The sequence below is a fragment of the Marmota flaviventris genome, chromosome 7 (assembly GCF_047511675.1).
Source record: "Marmota flaviventris isolate mMarFla1 chromosome 7, mMarFla1.hap1, whole genome shotgun sequence".
Classification (NCBI taxonomy): domain Eukaryota; kingdom Metazoa; phylum Chordata; class Mammalia; order Rodentia; family Sciuridae; genus Marmota; species Marmota flaviventris.
The window spans coordinates 33289823-33315056 of record NC_092504.1 but is presented as its reverse complement, the minus strand read 5'-3'; the positions used below and the strand labels follow the sequence as shown (position 1 = coordinate 33315056).

At 38.8% G+C, this 25234-nt stretch overlaps 1 protein-coding gene across 4 annotated transcripts in view; it reads right to left on the bottom strand.

Annotated features, from left to right (window-relative positions):
* Positions 1-13972: 13972 nt before the first annotated feature.
* Positions 13973-25234, bottom strand: part of Limch1 (LIM and calponin homology domains 1) — a 328214-nt gene continuing 316952 nt past the window's right edge. For 3 of the 4 annotated variants that reach the window (XM_027936218.3, XM_071614253.1, XM_027936233.3), the window contains 3 exons: positions 22542-22650; positions 20127-20229; positions 13973-14637 (listed from right to left, as the gene is read on the bottom strand). In XM_027936218.3, coding sequence (XP_027792019.1) covers positions 14612-14637; positions 20127-20229; positions 22542-22650 — 238 coding nt within the window. In that variant the 3' untranslated portion in view covers positions 13973-14611. Of the gene's footprint in view, positions 14638-20126; positions 20230-22541; positions 22651-24230; positions 24309-25234 lie in introns of all 4 variants that reach the window. The other variant, XM_071614252.1, reaches the window with a different exon arrangement.

Here is a 25234-nt window from a genome sequence, read left to right as displayed (position 1 = left end):
CACAAATAAGTCTTTAGAAATACTGTTAGAAAGTTTCAAATGCCTTAGTGGATACGTTTGAAATATTGAGATTTATTCTCCCTGGCTGATTGAACATTATTCAGCCGGCAGTTCTTCCTCAGGCCAGATGGTCTGGGCTCCGGCATAGCACCAGCTTGAAGAAAATGGCGATTCCAGGCACTGAACAACAATCTAAGATGTCCACATCATGCTTTATGTAAGAGAATTAGCAGAAACTCATCTCAGTGTGCCTTCAAAAGAGGAAACTAAACAGACAGCCTTGTTAATTTAGCATATAGACTTGGAATACAGTACAACATCCATCATCTCATCAAAATTCAATTAAAATGTGGTTTACTGGCCAAAGAAAAGGAGCCAATTTTTTTTCTTTCCTCTCTCTCTCTTTTTTTTTGAAGAGAAGTTCTTGGAACATCACTAAGCCCTTAATGGTTCTTTCTTTCATTATGGAGCCAATTTGAAAGGATAGTTTTAGTGTTTGAATGACCCTCATATTAAAAGTTAGGGCTTATACCATCATATAATTGCTATTAATTTAAAGCATGCTGGCACTAGCAATGGTAGCCAGGTAAGAAGGTGATTTTAAGGTCTTCCTGTCTATAGACTTTTGATATAATTTAAAAACTCTTCGGCTCCTATAGGATCTTCTCTTACATGGTACAGAATTGGGAGCAGTGATTATCCACTCAGTCCAGATCATTCTCTGATTTTGAAAACTGTTTATTTGCTAACACATACCAGACTTCACACAAGGAAAAGGTAAGCCCACAGGTCCAATAACAAGATTTGTGCTGTTAAATGCAATTGGGTCTCAAATTTTAAGCAGTTAAATGTCTTAATTTGTTCTTTTCTTCCTACCATAATATAATGAGGATAAACTCTGACACAGAGCAGCTCTGCAAAGGGAAGATTTCTCCTTGTTCATTGTTTCTCAAACCAATCTTCTCTCCCAGAATTTGATTTCCGAAGTGCCTTACAGTCTTTAAGCCAGGTGGCTGCAATGAGTCCCCTGGGAACATTCATAATCATTTGAAATAGAAGCACACTCGAGAAGCCAGGCACACTTAAGAAGATCAAATGGGGTTAGGCACCAGGTAGAAATAACTCTTTTAACCTCTCACTAACTGTGCCCTTTAGCCCATAAACTCCAGCACAGGTTGCTAAGGGAATCATCTTGGCTTTGAAATAAATAGCATGAACCTCTTTGGGTTAAGTACTTATGTGTCTTCTTATGCACAGCGATTCATTTTTCTGGTGTTTTGGCCTAAATACTGTCATTCAGAGGCTTGCCTTGTGGCTCCAACAAGGAAAACCGTGGAGTACTTTTCAAACCACTCATAGCAAGCCTGTCTATAGCGGCCTCTCTACTCCAGGATTTGCTATTTGACTATTACAATTATAATCTTTTTCCATATTGGTTGGTCTTAGAATCTCTAGGAAAGGTCAACCAAGGAATTTGTATAGTTTTTAGAAGATCCAAGAAATACAGAACTTGATTTATGAGGAGACGTCATTGGATCACAACTGGCCATCTTTTTGTTTCTTTGTTCATTTTGCTTTTTGTTTTTCAACACAATTGCCCTGGGGCACAACCTTTCCCCATTACACAGTTAGCCTGAGGAATAGCTGAACCTATTTTTTATATAGGTCACTCTTTTTTCATTTGTTCCAATTAGTTATCCATGACAGCAGAATGCATTTCGATTCATTGTACATGAATGGAGCACAACCTTTCATTTCTCTGGTTGTACATGAAGTAGAGTGATACCATTCTTGCAATCATACATGTACCTAGGATAATGATGTCTGTCTCATTTCACCATCTTTCCTATCCCCATGCCCCCTCCCCTCCCCTTGCTCCCCTTTGCCCAATCCAAAGTTCTTCCACTCATCCTCTGGCCCCCCGCCTCCCATTGTGGATCAGCGTCCACATATCAGAGAGAACATTTGGCCTCTGGTGTTTTGGGATTGGCTTACTTCACTTAGCATGATATTCTCCAACTTCATCCACTTACCTGCAAATGCCATAATTTTATTCTCTTTTAATGCTGAGCAATATTCCATTGTGTATATATACCACCGTTTCTTTATCCATCTATTGAAGGGCATTTAGGTTGGTCCCACAGTTTAACTATTGTGAATTCAGCTGCTATAAACATTGATGTGGCTGTGTCACTGTAGTATGCTGATGTTAAGTCCTTTGTGTATAGATCGAGGAGTGGGACAGCTGGTCAAATGGTGGTTGCATTCCAAGTTTTCTAAGGAATCTCCATACTGCTTTCCAGAGTGGTTGCACCAATTTGCAGTCCCACCTGCAATGAATGAGTATGCCTTTCCCCTCACATCCTCGCCAGCACTTATTGTTGCTTGTATTCTTGATGATTGCCATTCTATAGGTCACTCAATCAGAGGAGCTGCCTCACCTGTGAATGAACACAACTTTCTAGAATTTTAATGGGGTAGAAGAAATTGTGTTGATTTCAGAAGAGATATCAAACTTCTTTCTCTTGTTTTTATTACCCTCCTAAATGGGAAAATCAGGAGGTTGATGTTGAGGAAGGATACATAAGAAGAAAGGATAAACTGATTAAGGAAAAACCACAGAACATATTAAAATTTGAACTTAAGCATAATATTAATTTTAAAAAACCAAGGATAGAATTGTAAGCACCTGTGCCAATTTTAATATGATTTAATGACAGTGCTATGACCTAATATTTCTGCCTCATTTAAGAAGATTTTCCTTGCAAGTAACAGAAAAATCAACTCACTTTGGAATAAACAGTAAAGGAATTTCTAGGTTTTGTGAAACTGCAATAGTGTGGGTTCTAGAGCCGGAGCTCAATAATGGCACCGTGGACTCTGCCTCCTCCTCCCTCTTTTTATCCGCATCTGCTGTCTGCAATGTGAGCTTCACACTAAGATTGGGTTCCTCGAGGTTACAGGATACGTGACCTCAGGTCCACAGGCTTCTTCTTTTTTATCCAGAGGGAAAAAGAAATAGAATGTTTCCCTCAACTCTAACAAAAGTTCTGAGATTCCCACTTTTTGAATAATTGATTGACTTAAACCCAGGTTACTTGAACCAGTATCTATGGCAAGAGAGTAAGATTTTTCTGATGGATTATAGCAATTGGATCCTACCTCCCTGGAGCTGACAGGGGTTAATTCCACCTCGACAGCATGGTCATGCTTTGGAACGGATATTGGGAAGGTTACGCAGTGTTCATCACGGACACTCCATGGTACAGTGGATTCAAGTCCCTCATGCTTTAACTTTTTTTTTTAAACAATAGGCAATGGGGGCTGGCGTTGTGGCTCAGTGGTGGAGTGCTTGCCTGGCACGTATGAGGCACTGGGTTCAATCCTCAGTACTACATAAAAATAAATAAATACATAAATACATAAATAGTATTGTGTCCATCTACAACTAAACAAACAAACAAACAAAAAACAATAGGCAAATAATGATATAGCAGTAACTTTAAAGCTAGTAGAAACCTCAGTGTTTTTATTGAGGCCTGTTTCTGACTGTTATCAAAGAAAATGAGATTGTGAGGTTGTTCAACAGAGCCTTCTCATTTGTGTTACTCATACCTTTCTTCTGTGAATCACAAGGAGATATACTGAATCATACTGGTTCCACCAGAGCAAAATGTATTCTTAAACTATATGTCAGAGGATGACAATCAATGACACAGAAGTTGGGAATTACCACAAACCTTTTTATTAAAAATACAAAATGTTTTATTAAATGGTTCGTTAAAGCAGATGATAGTTCTTTATCTTTTTTCTTTTTTAACCAAGATAAACTAAGACATTAGACAAGGACAAGTTTATCCTATCCAAAGAGTCTCAAAACAGAAGAAACAAGGGCATACAGTGATTACTCTTCTGAAAAACCAAAAAAGGTAGTCCTTGGGTCTAGGGTAGAATCTGGTTTAGCCTGTCAAATAGAAAATCTATGAGATCAGAATTCTCAAGAGTTGGACCACCAGCTTCCTGGAAGGCCATTAGCTGTTTTACTTTTTTTTTTTTCTCATCAGATTACCTTATGACACATTTTTACAACTATCCCATGCTAGTTGCCTATTGTTCCAAATATAGGTGAAAGTTATGTGCTTTGTAAGATGAGCTAAGATCCACCAGACCTATGGGAAACTTTGCAAAAGGTGCAATGCCTGAGCTCTTTTCACACTACTTCTGGAACTTTCCTTCCTGAGCCTCAAGGGAAAGTAGGAGAGAGAAAGATATTGGATGTGGACGCTAACCTTTCCTTCAATATTTAGCCTCTTGCCATACTAAAAAAAGTCTTGTTTGGGGTTATTATTATTCCTGCCCCAAGAAACGAATACTTCACCCATGTTCTCAAGAGGATTCGTGATGAAAGTACTACATTCCACGGGAAATTTCTTAGGAGCAGTAAGTCTAACAAATCCAGCCACGTTCCTTCCTGGCCCACAGCTGCCCTGTTCTTTATCTCACATGAGCATCCCCTTCCTGCTTTCACAGTTCCAAATGGAAGCAGCCCAGCTGGTTTTACTGTTCCCATTCTTCTGGCTGGGAATTAAGAATTTAAAAATGGTCTAGGAATTTAAAAACATGTCTGCACATTGCCAAAGTACTTGAAATATTAAATGTCCAAACATTGTTTCTTCAATTGTGCTCCATGGTACCCAAGTGCTAGAAGATGTGAATAAGAGTCTGGAATAGAGCTGCTGCCTCTTCCTCCTCCTCTTCTCCTCTCCTCTTTTCCTCCTCCTCTTCTTCCTCCTCCTCCTCCTCCTCTCCTCTTCTTCTCTTCCTCTTCCTCCTCCTCCTTCTCCTCTCCTCTTCTCCCCCTCCTCTCCTCCTTCTCCTCCTCCACTTCTTCCTCCTTTTTTTGGTACTAGGGATTGAACCCAGGGTCACTTAATCACTTAAGCCACATCTCCAGCCATTTTTATATTTTTATTTTGAGACAGGGTCTTGCTAAGTTGCTTAGAACCTAAGTTACTGAGGCTGGCTTTGAACTCACGATCCTTCTGCCTCAGCCTCCCGAGTCACTGGGATTACAGGCATGTGCTAAGATAAGCTGGGCAGCTGGTATCTATTGAACTTCTTGATGAAATAAGTATATTTAGGAAAATGTGAGTTTAACACATGTGTATGAACCACCAAAGAATTTCTCAGTCCTTTGTTATGCATTCTGTACCTCCAATAAAAAGGTTATGCAGTGTTTTGGATGTGTTTGACCTCCTTTTTCTGAAGATCATTTTATATAACACCTCTGAGAACACATTTTGGGAAATGCTCTCCCTGTCAAATCACCATGTGCTCTGTGAGACAATTATCTGCTTGCCCCTTGTCAGCCTTTGCTATTAGATGTTCCTAGGATCCTATTCTATGATGAAATCCATTAAGAAAAGCTTTTGCCTGTCCCCCCCCTTTTTTTCAAGGAATAGTAGGAAGTAAAAAGGCCCAACTACTTTTTCAAGAAGAGCAAATCTGATTCAGAATGAGAAGCCTCTGATTCATCTTAATTGTAGTATTTCGGAAGGCAGAGAACATCTACTATTAACCTCTAACTGGATCCCTTTTCCCATCTTAAAGTGTGTTCAGCTGTCTAACCATAAGGAGCTCAGAAAGTGCTACTAACGCTGGTTTCAGACAACTGATTGCGATTTCACGGATGCATTTTTTGTGACCCACTTTTAAGGGGAGGATGAATGCTGCTCACGAAAATCACAACGGAGATGGGGATCTGGTCTCAGCTACAAGTTCCTGTTCAGATGCAACTCTGCCCCACAGGAACTGCACTAACTATATACATCAAGATGCTGGCAAGCCCCTGCCAGGGCCGAATGCTCACTTTGTTCCAGCATCCACTACATTTCATTGGGAGGGTCAGAATTTTGGCAATCTAACAAATTCTAACAAACTCTCTCATCTGGTATAGAAGAGGGATTTCTTTCTCTTTTATAACATTCTTATTTTTTTTTTCATATCATTGAAGTAATAGATATCCAGTGTGGGGAAAACTTATTTTCAGACAGAAATAAAAGCTCCACTAATTAGAAGGAATAGCTATCAAATTGTCGATTTCAATATTTTCTTACTTTTCATCTTAGTACACATTTATTTTGCAGAGCATTCTGAGAATATTTCTGAACTCTTTGTGCTCCTAATGCTAAAGGCTAGAATTTATTCTGAGGGTATACTATCTCTTCTTGGAAGAGCTAGTCTAGTGAGCCCGTCCAGAAATAGAGATACAAGTTAATCAAGAGTTTTTTTTTTCCTCATACTGTAGCACTGAATACTGGGAAAGTAATTCTGCTACTACAACTTTTGCTATGTTACTACTAAATCTTTTCTTTTTTGTACCAGGGATTGAACTCAGGGGTACTTGACCAGTGAGCCATATATTCAGCCCTATTTTGTATTTTATTTAGAGACAGAGTCTTGCAGAATTGCTTAACACAGCCTCTCTGTTGCTGAGGCTGGCTTTGAACTCTTGATCCTCCTGCCTCAGCCTCCCAAGCTGCTGGGATTATAGGTATGTGCAACTGCGCCCCGCACTACTAATTCTAATACATGGCAATCCCAATAGAAGTGGTTAGACTGAGTCCTCTTTCAAATGCATTATCCTATTTAATCCTCCTAATGACAATATGTGGTATGTAGTCTTAATATCTGCATTTTTCAAGGGAGGAAACCAAAGCACAGAGAGGATAAGCAACTTGCCCAAGGTCACAGGTAGTAAATGGTGGAGCTGGAATTTAAACCTGGAACTTCCAAACAGAGTTGTGGACAAGGTGCAGAGTCTGTATCCTTCTTTAGACTGAGGTGTTTAGTAAGGTGAAAGCCGCCTCTGTTGTGGGCTGGATGTAGCCCTAACCAGCATCATGATGTTAGCTGACTCCATTTTGATCCTATTAGCATGTTCAGATATGAGGACGCCCTCCGAGGGGCAAGGATGGGGAGTTAGGGAAAGAGGGAGAGAGAGAGAGAGAGAGAGAGAGAGAGAGAGAGAGAGAGAGAGAAATGAAAGCTCTCCTTGGGAGGAGTGCATCCATCAATACCAACGGGCGGAGATTAGGGGCCCAGGAAGAAGGAATGGTATGGCTCCCTGTGTAAGGGTGTGGACAAGGATTATAAGAACAATGATACACTAATTCCTATTTAATGCTTTCCTATTTAGCCTTGTAATTTGTCCCCCACCTCCACTGAAGCTTAGCAAACCACACGAGCTCTCTGTTAGCTGGTCTTTGATGAAAAAAAGGAGTGGCAAGTTGTCCCATGTGTGGGGTTTGGGGCACTGAGGAGAGAGAGAGAGAGAGAGAAGCACAGGGAAGGAACGATGAAATAGGCAAAGGTGACTGAGGGAGCGGCCTGGGGCAGCAGTCACGCATGAAGTGTGCAAAACAAAACCCAGGGCTCGCTGAGGATCAGAAATAATTGCAGGAGGGTCAGATTTCCTACGGTCTTGCAGAATGGGGCGTGGATTTATATTTGAATATTATAGGGAAGCTCAGTCCTATATGTCTTAAAAACTGGAGGGGCTGGAGGGAGTAGGTCATTGGGGTGTGCCTGGGGGTTTATATTTCGTCATGGTAAGGGGAGCTCTCTCTGCTTCCTGGTGCCATGTTCCCAGTTGCTTCCCTCTGCCACACCCTTCTGCCGGGATGTTCTGCCTCACCTTGAGCCCTGAGGAATGGAGCCAGCTGTCTATGGACTGAGACTTCTGAAACCATGAGTCCCCAAATAAACTTTTCCTCCTTTAAAATTGTTCTTGGTCAGGTCCTTTGGTCACAGCAGTGAAAAAGCTGACTAAAAAACAGTTCATACATAATTTCCTATTTTAGACATCTAGGATATTTTTGAAATTTGCCCATATAAATAATAATGTGAGACAAGGATGCCTCTTGTTGTCATTTCCTGGATATCTTCAAAGTACAACATGATATAAAAATGAGAACGTAATTGCAAAAAAGAGAAATAATCTCTTTTTGGGGGGTAAACACTGATTGTCATATAAGATTCAAGAGAAATGAGAAACAATGTATTAGAGAGTATTAAAAGAGTATGAAGAGAGTCTAGCAGAATGGCTGGGTCCAAGGTTAACCTAAAGAAATGGGTGGCATTCTTGTACACCAGCAGTACTAATTAGAAACTATGACCCATAAATTTTAATGTGGTCATAATTCCAACAAGCATTTCAGGGAAACTTTACAAGCTTATCCTAAAATTTAAATGAAAGAGTAAAAGTCGAAGCATAGCAGAGACAATTTTGAGAAAGGAAGGAAAGTTGCCCGTCTAGATACTAAGATTTAATGTGAGGATACAGTCATGAAAATGCTGTGTAATGAGACAGGGATAGGCAAATATAACAATGGAGTAGAATAAATTCCCAGACACAGACCCTCTGCTATATGCAAATGAGTCTCTTAGAGAAGTGATGTTACAAGGTTGAATTTTTACTAAGTGGTTCTGGGAAAATTGACTGCTGTGGTTTAGACAAGTTTCCCTCAAAGATCCACATGTTAAAAGCTTGGTTGCCAGCTTGTGCTGCTTTGGGGTGGGTGGGACATTTAAGAGATGGGGCAAAGAAATTGGGTGAGTGGGGCTGTGCCCTTGAGGGGGATATTGGGACCCTAACCCCTTCCCATCCCTTTTTAAATTTACTTTCCAGCTACCATGGGGTGGATAGCTTCCTCTGTCACCTGCTCCCACCGTGATGTAGTGCCTTAACATAGGCCTGAAAGCAATGGACCTAACGGACCATGAACTGAAATCCAAAACTGTGAGCCCAAATAAACCTTTCTTGAGTTGATCCTCAGGTATTTTGTCACAGTGACAGAAAGCTAGCCTATTGACTATCCAAAGGGGAAAGACTTTAGATTCTCAATTTACTTCATAGAGATCCAAATGTGAGCCAGACACAATGCTACACACCTGTAATTTCAGGAGGCAGGAGTCTAGCAAGTTTAAGGCCAGTCTTGGCAACTTAGTGAGGCCCTGTCTTAAAATAAAAAGTAAAAAGGTCTGGAGGTATAGGTCGATTGTGAAGTGAACAGGGTTCAATTCTCAGAACCAAAAAGAAAAAAGAAAAATATCCAAAGGTGACATTCAAACTTTTAAACATTTTAAAGGTTATGTAGCAGAATGCCTGTAAGGATTTGGAGTAGGAGGGACTTCTTAAACCAGATGTGGGGAGGGTTTGGAGGTGGGTGTGTGTTGGGGCAGAGGTCAGTGGGTTCTGGCCTCAGCTGTTCTGGCCCAGCAAGACTATGCCACAAGAAAAGCTCTATTCTCTTTCCAGGTTGAGAGAACCAAACCTCATAGGGAAAAAATGGGGCACTAAATCCATTTGAGTATTAATTTGTAAATGTACATTTACCATGAAAGAAGTGTTCTAGTATCCGAGTGTTATTGTTTGGATGTGATGTGTCCTCCATGTGTGAGACAATGCAAGGTTTAGAGTAGACATGATCAAGCTATGAGAACCTTTATCCAATCAGTGAATTAATCTCTGATGGAATTAACTGAGTGGTGATGAAGGTGGGTAGGGTGTGGCTGGAGTACATGGTCATTGGGGGCATGCCTTTGAGGCATATATTTTGTATTTGGTGACTGGAGGTCTCGCTCTGCTCTCTGATCACCATGTGAATTGCTTCCCTCCACCACACTCTTCCACCATGATGTTTTGCCTCACCTTGAGCCCCAGGGAATGGAGCTGGCCTTCTATGGAGTGAGACTTCTGAAACTGTGAGCCTCAAAATAAACTTTTCCTCTACTATTGTTCTGGTTTTCTTTTAGTTATAGCAGCAAAAACATTGACTAAAACGCTAAGTGCAAATGAAATTCTATCAAACTCCAGCTATGCTTGGTGGCCAAGCTAGATGGTCTCTCTCACATGAGGTCCCAGACACTGGGGACCAGGAACAATGAATAGGAACTTATCATGACCGATCCTAATTGGAGATGGTGAACTACACAATTACATGAAATCTTATACTCATCCAGGGTAAGTCACTTATCCCTCTTACATCAGTTTCTCACCTATAAAATAAGGAGGCACACAGCAATCTTCTCAGATGCCAGAAAAGCTACTTTATAAATAAAACAATGTTTTCAAGAGTGCATTTGATAAAATAATGTTAAGTAAATTTAGGAAAGATTCTAGTTTTTTTTTTTTTTTCCATTTCCACGCTTTTCTGTCCTTTTGAGTCACTCAGAAGCAAGAATGAAATTATTATGAGAGAGAGTATATTTGGGAAAAAAACTGAATATGGATGCTTACAAAACAGCAGCCTTTGATGACATGCACAAAAATGTCACCCAAAAGTGTTATGAATCGTAGCAATACCAACCACTGATCAGTGTTTCTTTTAGTTCCTTTCTCTTAGCGACTCAACACACTCTGAAAATGCAAATATTTGGCATAGCCATTTGTTGATTTATTTGTCAAATGGAATGACTCACAGTAGAGCAAATTAGCAGAAAGGCAAAGCGAAATCCTGAGAACAAAATTGGACTTGTAAATATATATTTTTGAGACTCACAATTTTGGATGGCACCATGTTGGGAAATGTTTTGAATTGTCAACATTTAAAAACTGGAGATTTCACAGGAAAACAAACGGATGTAGTCAAGTATCTGTTCTTTCAGACCCAATTGTTCTTTTGCAGTTTGCCAGGGTCCACCTTACTCTCGATTGTCCTCTTTGGTTCTCAGTGACAAAGCCTCTCTGTCATTTGGGTTTGTAACCCATCTAGTTACTCTAGCTTGTAAGCTGTGTCTTAGATAATACCCAAGGATGGAGGAGGGAGCCTTGGTGGTCTAGATTAGGACTCTAAAATGGAGTTCTTAGGCTAGGAAAAAGTGGATGGAAAGATAGTTCAATATATCTGAGATAAAATGTTTTTCTTTGAATAAAGATATTCTTTATGGACCTCATTGAGCAACAGTCTTTTCTTTGTTTTGAAATGCATTCGAGCTGAATGGATTTTCATTTCAATGACAATGGATGTATTAAGTTACTCTGGTAACTACTAAAACTCTCCTACTAAAGGGAAAGCACACATTTTTTCCATGGGAACACCAGCAACGACTAACTGCTCATCGAATATTGCAAAAAGAAGCGGAATATGACCTGTGGTAACAATCAGAAAATAACATCTTAAAACAATTGAAAACGTCAGGAGATCTGTCTGCTTGCTATTGCTACTTCCCACAAATGAACAGAACACAAGGCAAAGTGCACGGGTGCACTGGAGTTGACAGTACAGCAGGATGTCCATATCACACATATTCCCTGCTTTATAGTCCTTGGGTGACTGAGATAAAGGTCCTTAGTGAAATGCATTGCTTGTATACGGTGTGGTGGTGGGGTGCTGGGGCAATGCTGCGATGGTTATATACAAGGACTCCAAAGTGCTGCCTTGTTTTCTTCTAGCCAGAGCTGAAAGCAGACTGTCATTTGTTTTTTTTCTGACAACTCTCATGGGCATCTGATGGTCTCTCCTGGTGTCACATCGCAAGAAGTTCAAATCCTTTCCCCAAATACCATTCCTCTGTGACCCCAAGAACCAGTCGGTAAGTTTGATTTGCCTTAAATAGTTGACCTCAACTATGCATCTTTGCCATCATCGGACCAACTGAACCACAATCCACAGAGCTGGATTCTCTCTTCCCCAGGTAAGAAAACCCACCCCACACCTCCAAAAATAATGCATGAAATACAAGGTTGATTTGAGTATTTTATTTATAAATGTACATTTACTATAAAAGCTGTTGCATTTTAGACAACTTTTTATTTTTATTTTTTTACTATTTTTCAGAGGCATTTTAGAATAAATATTGTAAATGAAAGTTAGTGTAACCGATGTAGAACGCTGGCCCACCCAGAACAGTAACATCTTTTGGACGGACTCACATGAGGTGGATCATTCAGTTCATTAAATCTTACACTGCGTATAGATAACTAGCATATGTATTGCATTAATAACACTACATAGAAAGAATGAGAAAAATGTCATGAAAGTTTGCTAGTGAAAAACAAAGAGTTACCCATTTGTTTTTCCTTAGGAAAGAGGAGGGACTAGCTTCTGGAGTATGAGCAAAAAACATAAAATAAAATCAGATCTACTTCCTCAGGAACAATAAATCACTCACTTGCCTCATCGGTTTTTTAAACAAACACATTTACATTATAGCTCAACAGCGCAGGGCATTTTGTTTTCCTGGGATCTCAAAGATTATTTGAAAAGAAATAGATCATACTCATCTTACTGCATTGGAAAAACAAGATCTAGTCTGCCTAAGCTGCCATGTAACCGACTCCAAATGAAATATAAATCAAATAGAAATAGAAACAGTTGGCAATTAGAATTTAGAAAATGTTGGAGATTATTCTGTGCTGGTGACTAGTGTTCATTATGGGAAAGCACATTTTGCAGTTGGAGAATGGGGCTTTATTTTTCTTGACTCAATTCTAGCTTCAATACATGTACAATGAGTCTCACTAAGAAATATTTATAAATGGGTCTGTGAAACCAGAAGAGAATGTGCAATATTCATATAATCCTCACATAATGGATGGAGTTCCGCATGTAAAAAGTATTCTATAAAAATCGGTTATGAATGACCATATTGTACATGTTTTGTGCATAAAGTACTCTGCTAATATCATGCAAAGTGTAAACATCCACATTATCAAAATATTTAATAAAACATGCAGGTGGTTAATCAAAATATTGGACTTAATATGTACATTTTCAAAACTTTTTTCTTTTAAATTTTTCCTTATTTTCTTTTTAACTTTTTTTTTTTCCTGTAAAACAGCAAACACCTCCATGAGAAGTCGTGGGAACTTGGAAGTGACTTCATCTCTCTTTGACATACTGCATCCATAATTCATCGCTGACCATGTGCAACAGCTTTGCATTTTCTAAGGCACAATTTTTAATGAAATGATGTGGAGATTTCAATCCAATAACAGCTCGTCCAAATGACAACGTGGTCAAAATACCACCAGTGGCTGAGGAAATTTCTGCACCTACATGGAACCCACATGCAAAGAACTGTCTAGCGTGGAAATAAATAATTGCTAGCCATACTCTATAAAACACAGGAAAAAATTATTGCTTACATAACGAAAAATCTACTTGACCTCTTTTTATGACTACATTAACCTATTGGGAGTGTTTCCATATCCTATATTCATGAGAGGTCATCTTCACTTATTTGCCATCATTTTAAGGCAGAATAAATAGTCCCTCTTTCCCCAGTCTTAGAGAAAACAGCCTGGAGATCTAAGTTTTGATGGTTTTTAGTCACTTGATTCCTTTATTGTCCAGCTGAAACTTATCACACAGGCCAGAGAATAAGCCAGGTCTCCACAAGAGTTTCTTTCTGAACTCCATGAGCAAGGTCCAGAATCTTGATAGTAAAGAAGGTGATGTAGGAGAACAATGGAGCTCAGATGTCCACTGGATTGGGCAGGACACAATCTGAGCTGTAGGTTCTTGCTGATCACATACCAGTGGCTTATCACAACCTATATCATGTGGATTCCATTGGAGTGGACTTATTTAATGCTTTTCTTTGGATACCTGTGTATCATGCCCTCAAGGAGAACTTGCAGGTAGGGTGAGCAGTGATCACACCCAATGATGGCCTCATCTCCATGCCTCGTATTAAGCCTTTTATTGAAGACTCCAGATCTAGAGTATGGGAAGAAGCAAGCAACCCAGGCCTCATGCTATCATGGCCCCACCACTCTTTTCAAGATTAAACTTCCTCATAGATTTTGGTAATAAGTTTGGAAATGATGACTGAAATATCTCCCTCTAGTTTCTTCCTACCCTTTGGCAATGTCCTAGAGTTTAAGTCTAGCTGATATTGCAAAGGTTCTCTTTATTTTGATGGACCAGCCTATATTAATGATGTAACTTCCAAGATACACAAAATCTAATACTAACAGTGCAATAATTTATTGGTTTTACTTCTATCCCAAAAGATAAGTAACACAAATGTTTTCAGGATTACAGTATATATTATCAGACTAGTGTCTTTGCATTAAAAACAAGTTATAGCTCAGAGACAGCTCACTGTGATGCTTAGTTTTTCTGAAATGCATTAAATTTATGCTCCTGTCTTTAGAACACCACATGTCTCAAATTGGCATGTCTTGCACTTTCTGCAGCTCAATTTTGTAAACATAAAGTGTTTAATTTCTAGAAATACTAAAACATAACAGGTTTATTGCAACCTTTAGTTATTTCCCAAAGAAGAGAATAACATTTTAAACCGCAAGCCTGTTTGGCCATGCTAAAACCATTTTTTGAACTATTCAGGATCATTACAATTCAATATTCTTTTGTATATTGCAAAATAACATGGAGTCGGGGGAAACCTCACAAAAACAACAACAGAAAACCAGGAAAAACACAAATACTGTGCTATAAAAAAACAGAAACAATCTTTTAGAAGAGCCTTTCAGAAATTAGATGAATGTTGAGAAGCCCCTGAACTTGGGGGTTTGTTATGCAATTGCCAGGGGACACCCTCAATCAAGAACAGTGAGTGATCTGGAAGCTTGAAAACCACGTCACAATGTCGTAGGCTGGCCAGCACCTGTGAGAAAAGCAAACAGACCAGACTTGGTGCATCAACATTTATTGCTTCAAATATTTTAAAACTGCACACAGTAGCAATTACCTTTGCCAAAGTCTTTTCCCAATGTACCACGCTGCTGCTAAAGCACGGTCTAAGGACACGTGGTACACCTGGAGGTTTGTGAGCAATGCAGATCCATGCTAGCATTTCAGACCCACTGAGCAAGATGGTACAAACCCACTGAAGTTTAGCTCAGCTTCTCCGGATTTCCCCTAAACCAAATAAGCTTTCTATTTTGTCTTCTGCAGCAAATAAGCAAGAAAATATTTTTTCTCAGTTTCTTTAGGTTTTGGTTTAAGAATATTTAAAAGGGAGGAATTTGACACATACATATGATCTAGAAATAGGATTTCTAGACCCCGCAAGCAAAAATACAGAACACTCAGTGAAATTTCAGGTAAATAGAACATACTTATTTTAGGACAAGTATATCCCATGTGGTATATGGAACATATTTGTGCTAAATCCAGAGCAGGCAATATTTAGCAATTTTTTTTATAGTTTGTGTAGTACTATAGTAAAATACATGGTTTATCTGAAATTCAAATTCAAAAAGTTAATTGGGTATCTTGTATTTTATTTGGCATCCCTACCAGGAAAGGATTAAGTTCCTTGTACTGAGGCAACCACAGCATTGGAAAAGACCCCAGTGGTTTGCATTAAATACATTTCTGGAGAGTGAGTGATGGAATAGAACCCATGTTCGAAGACACAGGCACCCGACACCCAAGCACAAATGGCACAAGTTAAACACGTGACAGCTTGAATTGTGACAGGTAATTTGTTTTGCACTTCCATTCCCATTTACATATGAACTTAAAAACTGTTTACATTGCTTTTAGGAATTGCATTTTAATATGCTGTTATGCTATTTTTCCCTCCAAGAGAAAAATTTCATTTAAATGTGACTCGTTTACTTGGAGAAAATAGGATTATATATTCAGGTCTTATCATTTCACCAAAAGAAATTATTTTGTTTCACTTGGAATGCCTATGATGTCAACCACCCTTCACCTCAATCCATCTCCCCTCTTCTCAGCTCAGATCAAAGGAAAACAGAAAAAGAAAGAAAAATGATTTTTTAGCCATTTCTTCCTATTCTGACTCTTTTATTGCATTTGGGAGATATTCAGCCAATTCAAGTGTATTTATGCTTCTCCAGTCAAGTTATTATCTCTTCCACCTAGTCATAAATATAAATAAATATATTTTTTAGGACACCAAGAAAAAAAAAATAAAGAACAGTATTCTCATATGCCGGTCATTCTCCTATCATGTGTTGACTTAATTAAAATTAGCCTAAAATGATGCTAATGTTTATCTGGAAAAATAAACATAGAGGGAGTTAGGAAAATTTTGGGAAAATAATTGGAGAGACTGTGGCCACTATGACCCAATATTAAAACATATTATGAAGCTTCAGTAATTAAAACCATCCAGTAATGGAGAATAAATAGGTTAACAAAACAAAATATCTAGAAACAGACTTAAATATATATGGGGATTAAGTTTATGAGAAAGTTAGCATTTCAAATTAGTGAGAATAAGAGGAATTATTCATTAAATGATATTCACAAAAACTGAGAAAAAAATGAGGCTGGATATCTAGCTAATTTTTTATTCCAAAATAATTCTTGATAATCTCATCTTTATACATGCAAAAAAACTAAAACCAAAAAATTCTAGGAGAAATCTCAGCTAAGTTCATTGATACCTTTTGAATAGAAAGCATTTTTTAAAAGGAGTACACAAAACCCAGAATCCAAAAAGGAAATAAAAATTTAAATTACCTAAAGTGAAAATCTTTTGTCTGAAAATAAAACATGAGATGCAAAAAACAATCCTAACTACAATGTGCCGCAAACATAGCAAAGGGAAAATGTCCCTTAATCCACAGAGAACTCAATCAGGTATGAATAGAAAAATACACAGAGGAGAAGTAACTCAGACCCTGAGGTGCAGCTCAGTGGTACAGTACTTGCCTAGTAGGTGCAAGGCCCTGAGTTCACTTCCCAGTACCCAAAAGAAGATCAAAGAGAGAGAGAAAGAATATCTAAGTTGTGATTAAACACATGAGAAGATGTTCATGTTCATAAAATTATATAGATCCAGAGCAATGAGGTTTCTCTGTAGCTAGTAGAAAAAAAAAAAAACACTTTTCTTCCCTTCTTTTTTTTGCAGGGCTGAGCATAGAACCCAGGGCCTATGCATGCTAGGCAAATGCTCTACCACTGGACTATGCCTTAGCTAGAGTAGATTTTTTTTTTTTTTTTGTACTGGGGATTCAGTCCAGGCAGAGCTTTGCTATTAAGCCACATCCCTAACCGCTCTTTATTTTATTTTGAGACAGGGTTCTCTAAGTTGCCCAGGTAGGTCTTATTATCCTCCCACCCTCCTGGGATTACAGGCATGTGCCACTGCACCCAAAGAAGAGATTTTTTTTTTTTTTTAAACATATGGCTATATCTAGAACTGCTATCTCGCTGAGCCACAACCCCAGAAAGGGATCACTGATAATTTGGGGAGGGGAGACGGTGTACTTTCTAAACAATGGTTAGGCAAGATATCTGAAAATTTAAAAAGCACATGCACATGTCTTTTAACTCAGCTTTGCTACTGCTCAGAACCTATCTTGGAGATGCTTTCAAATGTTCATCAAGATATAGACAAGAGGGCAGGGGTTTTGACTCAGTGGTGGAGTGCTTGCCTAGCATGCACAAGGCACTGGGTTTGATCCTCAGCACCACATAAATATAAAATAAAGATATTGTGTCCACCTAAAACTAAAAAGTAAATACTTAAAAAAGAGATATAGACAAGAATGTTCCCTGGAACATTTAAAAATAATACTAAAACCCCAAAACAATCAGTATCCATTCCTGGACAATTGGTGTTAAATGATAGTAAGTCCATACAATAGAATTGTAGACAGCTACTAAAAAGCCATGAAAAAGAATGAGGAGAATGAGCATGGTAAATGGAAAAATTGCTAAGATATATCAAATGAAAAACAACAGTGGGGCTGGGGTTGTGGCTCAGCACTCGCCTAGCACATGTGAGGCACTGGGTTTGATCCTCAGCACCACATAAAAATAAATAAATAACAGAGGTATTGTGTCCATTTACAACTAAAAAAAAAGTTTAAAAAGTAACAAAATCTAAGCACAGAATAGCATGACTTTATGATTGTCATATTTGTGAAATAAAACCCAAGACATATCCAGGCATCTCCATCATGCAGGTATGTATCTCCAGGTGTGCAGGTGTGTGTAAACATACATGAACATCCATTCTGCCCCTTCCCCCAAGAAATTATTAGGAAGCGATAACTTTGAAGATTTTTGCTTTTAATTTGGTATGTTTCTAAACAATTAATTTTTTCAATCATATCATTTATAACTTCCATTTATTTATTTACTCATGCTTTTCAATATTGATAGAGGTATCTAGGCAGAGAGATAATGGGGCCTTTTGCTTTCTTCTTTGGTATTTCTTAGAATTCTAAAAAAACCCTAGCAAAGGATTACTAGGATTATTTTACCTTTATATAAGGATATAAAACAAACAAGGAAAAAAATATAGCCACAGTCTACCTCCAAATTGCTTTCTTATTTTTCATCTTGTTGCAGGAACTCCATGGTACTTTAGATTTGGAATTAAAGATTGTTAATGCCCTTTATATCTGTATACGTAAGAGAAAAATTCCTGGCCTAGATCCAACAAGCTAATTTCCAAAATAAATGACAATGAATCACCCAACTTTTCAATTAAAAAAAAATCTGGATGGAAACAGGTCACTGTCACCCAGAGGTGGGCTCAGGATTGTTCTCTGTTGGCATTCTCCAAGCACTCTAAATGATGAAAGAAATTCAGAGCTACAGCACTTTCCAAATCTTCCTGCACATCCTGCAACCTAACACTGCCCTCTTCTGGTTCTGTGATTCACATGCAGCTCCCTCACTGAGGTTGAGAGAAGTATAATTTATAGGGGATGATAGAAAAAAATCACTGTGAAACCTGCAAAAAAGGGCTTAGTTTTTCTTTCTAGTGTAGCAAAACCAAACAAATAAAAACTCAGGTTAAAGAATATGTCTATAATTATTATACATTATATACATGTTTATGTATTTGTGTGTATATATGTTTATGATCTATATGGTATACTATTTACCCCATATTCTAATATATATATATATATATATATATATACACATAAAATATATATATTGGTATAAAACTATTGTCATATATTTCACACAGGGTATAAATAGTCCTGTTTAAAGGCTCTATGTTAGAACTGTTTTGACTTCAAGTCAAAGATTTATCATACATTGAAACCACCTGGGTTTGATTGGCTTTTTATTTTCTACCATTTTACTAATAGGTAGATATTTCTTTGAATTTTATAAGTTTATAGCTATAAAACAGCTTAATTTCAATCTTTATTTCTAAAGTCTTCAGTCTTGCAGATAGAGACCCATGTAAAAAGATGATAAAAAAAGGTTACTTCATTTGAGAAAGAATAAAGCATTCCTGAATTTCAAACTCCATTTTTTTCACTCTAGTGTTTTGAGTCTTTTCTGCCTGAAGAAGTTACATTCAAAGGTCGTCTGTTGTGTACTAGAGACAGAGGAAACAGAGACAAGCCACTGGTTATAGTCAGATCTTCTGAACAGCAGCTGGGCAACAGCACCCCCTGGTGTCTTGCAAGGGAACATGAACCTTTCCCATTAGACCCTTGTAAGAGATAGAAAGGCCAGCTGCTCTGGGAAGCTCCAGGGCAGCAATTATTTGTTAAGATCTTATACTTTACTAAGCTATGGAGAGTTGGAGGATGGGATGTGGAGGATTCAAAGAGAATAACCACATATTATGTAATGAAACTCCTGAGTGTAGGGTATAGCCACACTGAGGAATTGGAGCTTGCTTTGATAAATGGTGGAGACTCAGCCTTCACATTTAATCAACTCCAAATGGCACTGGTCTTTGAAAAATATGCCTGGACAAAGTGTTCCAGACCTCCTGTCTTCCTTCTAGCTCACTGAAATCCCCATGGTGGGCTCAGGCAATATCTCAAGCCTTGCCTACAGTTTTTATCTGCTGTTACATTCATATACCAGAATATAAATGATAAACTATAAACCAGATGAAAATGGTATTTTCACATTAGCAGTAACTTCAGTAAGAAACAAGTCACTGTCACCCTTGTTCTCTGTTGGCATTCTCCAAGCACTCTAAATGGTGAAAGAAATTCAGAGCTACAGCACTTTCCAAATCTTAAATAAGAGGTTATTTCATTATCATTTCTTTTATTTCAGTCCTAAGAATCCTTTCTCTTGGGTTTGGAGTGTCAACTGATGAGGAAAACCATATGAACTCCTAAGAATGGACCCTATGAAAGCCAGGTGATTACACCTGCTCATCCCGAGTACTCTCCCAGCACTTACTTCTGGATCGCAGGTAACAATCATTGCAGTTCAGAAGACCATTTCGAATCCTAACATCTGTCCCGCTCACTGCATCTCCAAGCTGTCCTTTACAAATTCCACACTAGAGGAGAAAAGATCAGATATTATAAGATGCATAAGAAGTTCTTTATCATGCTTACTGTTTACATGAACAGTACATAATCACTTCTCCAATGTTGACATTTTTTTTCTTTGTGTCATACTGGAGATTGAAACCAGGGGTGCTTTACTACTGAACTACATCCCAACCCTTTTTATTTTTTATTTTGAGACAAGGTCTTACTAAGTTGCTGAGTCTGGCCTTGCGATCTTCCTGCCTCAGACTCTTTAGTAGCTTGGATTACAGGTGTGTATCACCATATCTGGCTTACGACCTTGACATTTGCTGAATATCATTTAAGTATTAGACACTGCACTGGTAGTCAATGTATAGCAAAAAGAAAATGTATATTTTCAGGATTTCATCCTAACTCCTACTTATTTTACAGAGAAAGACATTGATTCAGAGAAGGTAGTTGATTTGTTCCAAGGTTGTGAAGCTGGTGTAGTTATCTCATGGACTTCAAAGTCTATCCTTTAAACCTTTGCGATATAGTATTTCTCAATCAAGATGAGAAATTTTCAACAGATTGACCCTTGGTGGTTTTGAATAAATACACGGTCAGTGCATTATCAATTAAAAGTTGTCTATCAATAGCCTTCAAAGGCTTTGCAGCATTATTAGTATCATCAGATCAGAATTATTAGGAAATAGCCATTCCATTTTGTATTTCTACATCAAAGATAATGATACCCAGAGGAACAAATCTACTGGGATGGAACTCCTTTCAGCCAATCAGCCTGACCGCAGAAGGAGACTCTGGAGATACTCTGCTGTTTGTACCAGACAAAGTGGCATTGGGGATTGGTCCAGGCTCCAGCTCTTGATTCATGTTCTAAGGTCACCTGGAGCAGAGGGGACTTCATACAGTTACAAGCTGTACCTACATTGTGTTTTGTCTTTGATCAGGTCTTGGTTTCATGTGATTACTGGTATTATTAAATTAATAATTTGGCAACAACTTCATTTACTATCTCTTAACTTAGAGGCAAAGTGGGATTTATTTTAAACTCATGCATTTACTTTATAGCCAAGAAAGCTATCAACAAGAAGTAGGGCAAAATTCCAGAATGAAAAAGACAGTTATACTGGTATTATGCAGAGAAAAAAATGACTCTTATTCAGAGACAGAAGGTTTATCTTAAAAAGTTATGTATTGTACCATGTACAGCCAGAGGAATGAGCAGTTGTGCTCCATTTGTGTACAATGTATAAAAATGCATTCTACTGTCATGTGTAACTAATTAGAACAAATTAAAAAATTTTTTAAAAGTTACATGTTAATTTGAAATGTATCCATGAGTAGAAAAAAAGGACATCATATACTGATCTAGTTCCACTTATAAATTTTATAACACATCTGGCATACTTGGATAGCTAGCCTTACTTTTAGGAGATCTGGTACTATAATTTAGGCCTCCTCATTTCAGTTTGTTGATTCATTCATTTAAAAATATTTATTGATGCCTACTCTGCCAGACATAGAAGAAATAGTGGTAAGCAAGATGGACGTGTTTCCTGCCCTATGGAGTTTACAATTTACTAGAGGAGATGATAATTAAATATTTTGATAATGAGTGATAAAGACTATGACAAGTTTTATAAGGGCCTATAACAAAGGCAGCTGATGTCTAGATGAGCAGAACAGCTTCTCTGAGGGACTGATATTCAATCTGTGATTATAGACATATTCATTCTGAGAACTATAACTTTGCAACTAATTGTAACCCCTTATCTGGTAGAAAATCATTCATTGGTCAAAGATTAAAACTCTTTGACATGCAACCACAAGCGTTTAAGAAATAGGGCTAGGGATGTGGCTCAAGTGGTAACGCGCTCGCCTGGCATGTGTGCGGCCTGGGTTCGATCCTCAGCACCACATACAAACAAAGATGTTGTGTCCGCCAAGAACTAAAAAATAAATATTAAAAAATTCTCTCTCTCTCTCTTTTAAAAAAAAGGGGTTTAAGAAACAGCAAGATGTTACATTCCAAATGAATCCAGATGGCCCTCCCTGTCTCCTGGTATTCCATTCTCAGCTTCCTGTTATACTCTTATGCAACAAATATTATATTGTGAAGACAAACTGTACAGGTCTGGTTGCTTCTTCTACTCTGACATTCCAAAGAAATTCAGGATAGGAAAGCTTAATCCTGTAGGATGGAGTCTACCCACAAACACTTGGGGTGAGGGGTCACAAGGCCTCCTGGATTTTCAGAAAGTATTTCTCAGTGTAGGATAAGGCCAAAGACATCACAAAACTGCATTTGGAGAAAAAAGCATTGAGTACATACCCTAAAACACTGGATGTGAAAATAGAGATTGAGGGTCTCGATGATCATGGCTGCTCCTTTACCCAAAGGAAGCCCACAGGAAGAGCACAGCTTCTTCCCACTGATAGATCTAGATTTAAAAAAATGTGTAATAATAAGATCTTTGGTTTAGAATAGTTGGTCAAATACGTAAACATGTAACCTCATGCGAAAATGGAAAACGTGGATTTTTAAAAAATGTTTATATCATGAATGAAATGAAAATTACCAACTTGACAATAAACAGAAAATTAAGCATTAAATATAAATTGCACACAACTACTAGACTGAGTAGAGTCCTCCATGGTGGTACTGAATCTGTGTGTGTGTGTGTGTGTGTGTGTGTGTGTATGTGTAAGTTATTTGTTCCAAGAATTCTGTGTAGTACTCTATTCAAACGCCTTGGAATGATTCAATATGTTTATCATATGTTTTCATAAGCCCCCAAAGAAAATCAAGTTTAGCTGTGCTAAGGTCTCAAAGTTGCTTTAAAATTTTTTCATAAATAGGTTTCTTGGCCCACTACGGCATTTTTCTTTACTTAAGGGAAGAAATGTTTAAAAACAGTCAATTGTAATATAGCAGAAAAGGGACCAGGCAGAGGGCCCGAGGTACAGGATCTGTTCTCTGCTCTGTCATCAAGTCTGTGATCTGCTGTAAAGAACTCACTATAGATTTCCCTTCCCCCTACAGAATGAGAGGGTTGGTCTAGATTATTTCTGCCTTGTCTTCCAGGGCAGACACTGTGAGTCTGTGATCCAGGCTCTTGCCTTCTCTTCTTGAGGGCAGGGCAGTACCTACCTTCTCCCTGTACCCCTGCAGCACAGGGCCTAGCAATGGGCTAGAGTCCCATTCAGTAGAACAACACCAGGTGAGGTCCTGGGCAGCACCCATCTGAAACTAGTTGGCCAGATGCAGCCTTCCTACAGCTAAGACCAGATCGCAGTGATGCCCACTGTTGGAAAAGCACTGGGGACTGAACTCAGGGCCAGGGCCTTGGGCAGGCCAGGCCAAGTTCTACCAAGGAGCTACACCCCTAGCCCTAATGCAATATCATTTGGAAGCTAACAAGGTACAGAGGGACAGGGGAAACAGAAAGGAAGAGCACAGAAAAGAGAAAGAGTTTTATTAGTATTTCTCTCTTATCCGGTAGTTAAATGAATTTCTACATCAATGAGAATCTCTGGGTACTGACTAATATACGTAGTCTCTCCGTGAATGGAACAGACAACTTTTAAAAATGTCATGGGGCCCAATTAATGCGGAAGCAATCATTAGAGGGCTCGAGAGGTTAAAAGAATGGCGTTTCCTTTCCCAGCCTCCACCTGGTTCTCTGTCAGAGTGTCAGTGGATCCTGACTGGAAGGGGCATGTGTCTTGCAGGGAAAGGCACCAGCAGAGGAGCCCAGTGACTGTCTGGTGGATTTTATTATTAGATTGCAGGTTCCACACAATGATATCAAAGCCCTGTGGCCACCACCATAACCAGTGCCACATACTTGATGTGGGCTGTGGTGGGCTGATGAGTCTGCAGGCAGATGTGTGTGTCGGAGGAGATGTGGGGGAGCAATGCCTCAAAAGCACTTGGCAAGGACTTATTTGGCTGAAATGCTGCTTGGCAAGCTCTAGACCCAACAAAGCAGCCTCAGAGAGGCTTTCTGACCTCTTATACCTGTTTGGTGACTGGCCAGGAGGGGTGGGAGAACAGGGGGACAAGGGCCCAGCCTGGAAGTACTCTCGTGGGCTTTTCCTGTAACATGGTAAAGGAGACAAGAAAAGAGAGGCCCAAACCCATAAGAAAAGACATTTTATATTTCAAAAAAACAAACAAAAAAAACCCTTCCTTGATAACCAAATCAGAGACCTTGGTCTTCTAGTGGTCATTAAAAAAAAAAAAAAAAAAGAAAGAAAGAAAAAATAAAAAACCAACAAAACAAAACCAAAACCACCCCCCTCCCCCCAAAAAAACCCCAAAACCCAGAAATAGTAATTCTGCCTCACAAGGATTGTCCATGCATTTGCTACTTAAAATCAAAACCAGGATGGAATGCTGGCATTTTTAGTTAAAATCTTCTTTGGTCGAGTTTTTCAATTTATTCATTGAACTGCTTTAGAACACTGAGTAAGATATAAAACTATGGACTTAGTGGGCGGGTCAAGGTAAGCAGGGCACTGGGGAAACTCATTAGGAGAGGCCAGAAATAAGGGCAGACCTTAAAGGAGCTCTTTTTCAGTGAGGGGTTTCCACCTTGAATGCGTTCCTGAAGGGTGATGTTTACAGGACTTTACAGCCACCAGGAATGCCACAGGTAGTGGTGGATCTTCCCGCCCCAGCAGGGTTGCACAGAGAAACCCTGCTTGTGACTCACCTCCCCTGGCTTTTAGAAGTTAATTTCATTTAGATTAGTAAATTAAGGAAACGGGGCACAACAGAGAGAAGAAGAACAAGGAAAAGGAAAATACCAAGGTAAAAGCAGACAGAGCAAGACCGTCTGTCTCCTGGCTGCTTTCAGCATCATTCCCTAAGCTCAGGGCCACCCTAACCTCCCTCCTCAGGCAGCTTGTCTTCTGCAAAATGTCACACTCTCATGCCTGCTAGGAAGGCACTCCACCTCTGGCCTATAATGCCACCCCAAAATACAGTTCTTACAAAATTAAAATGTAGTCCAGGGGCTG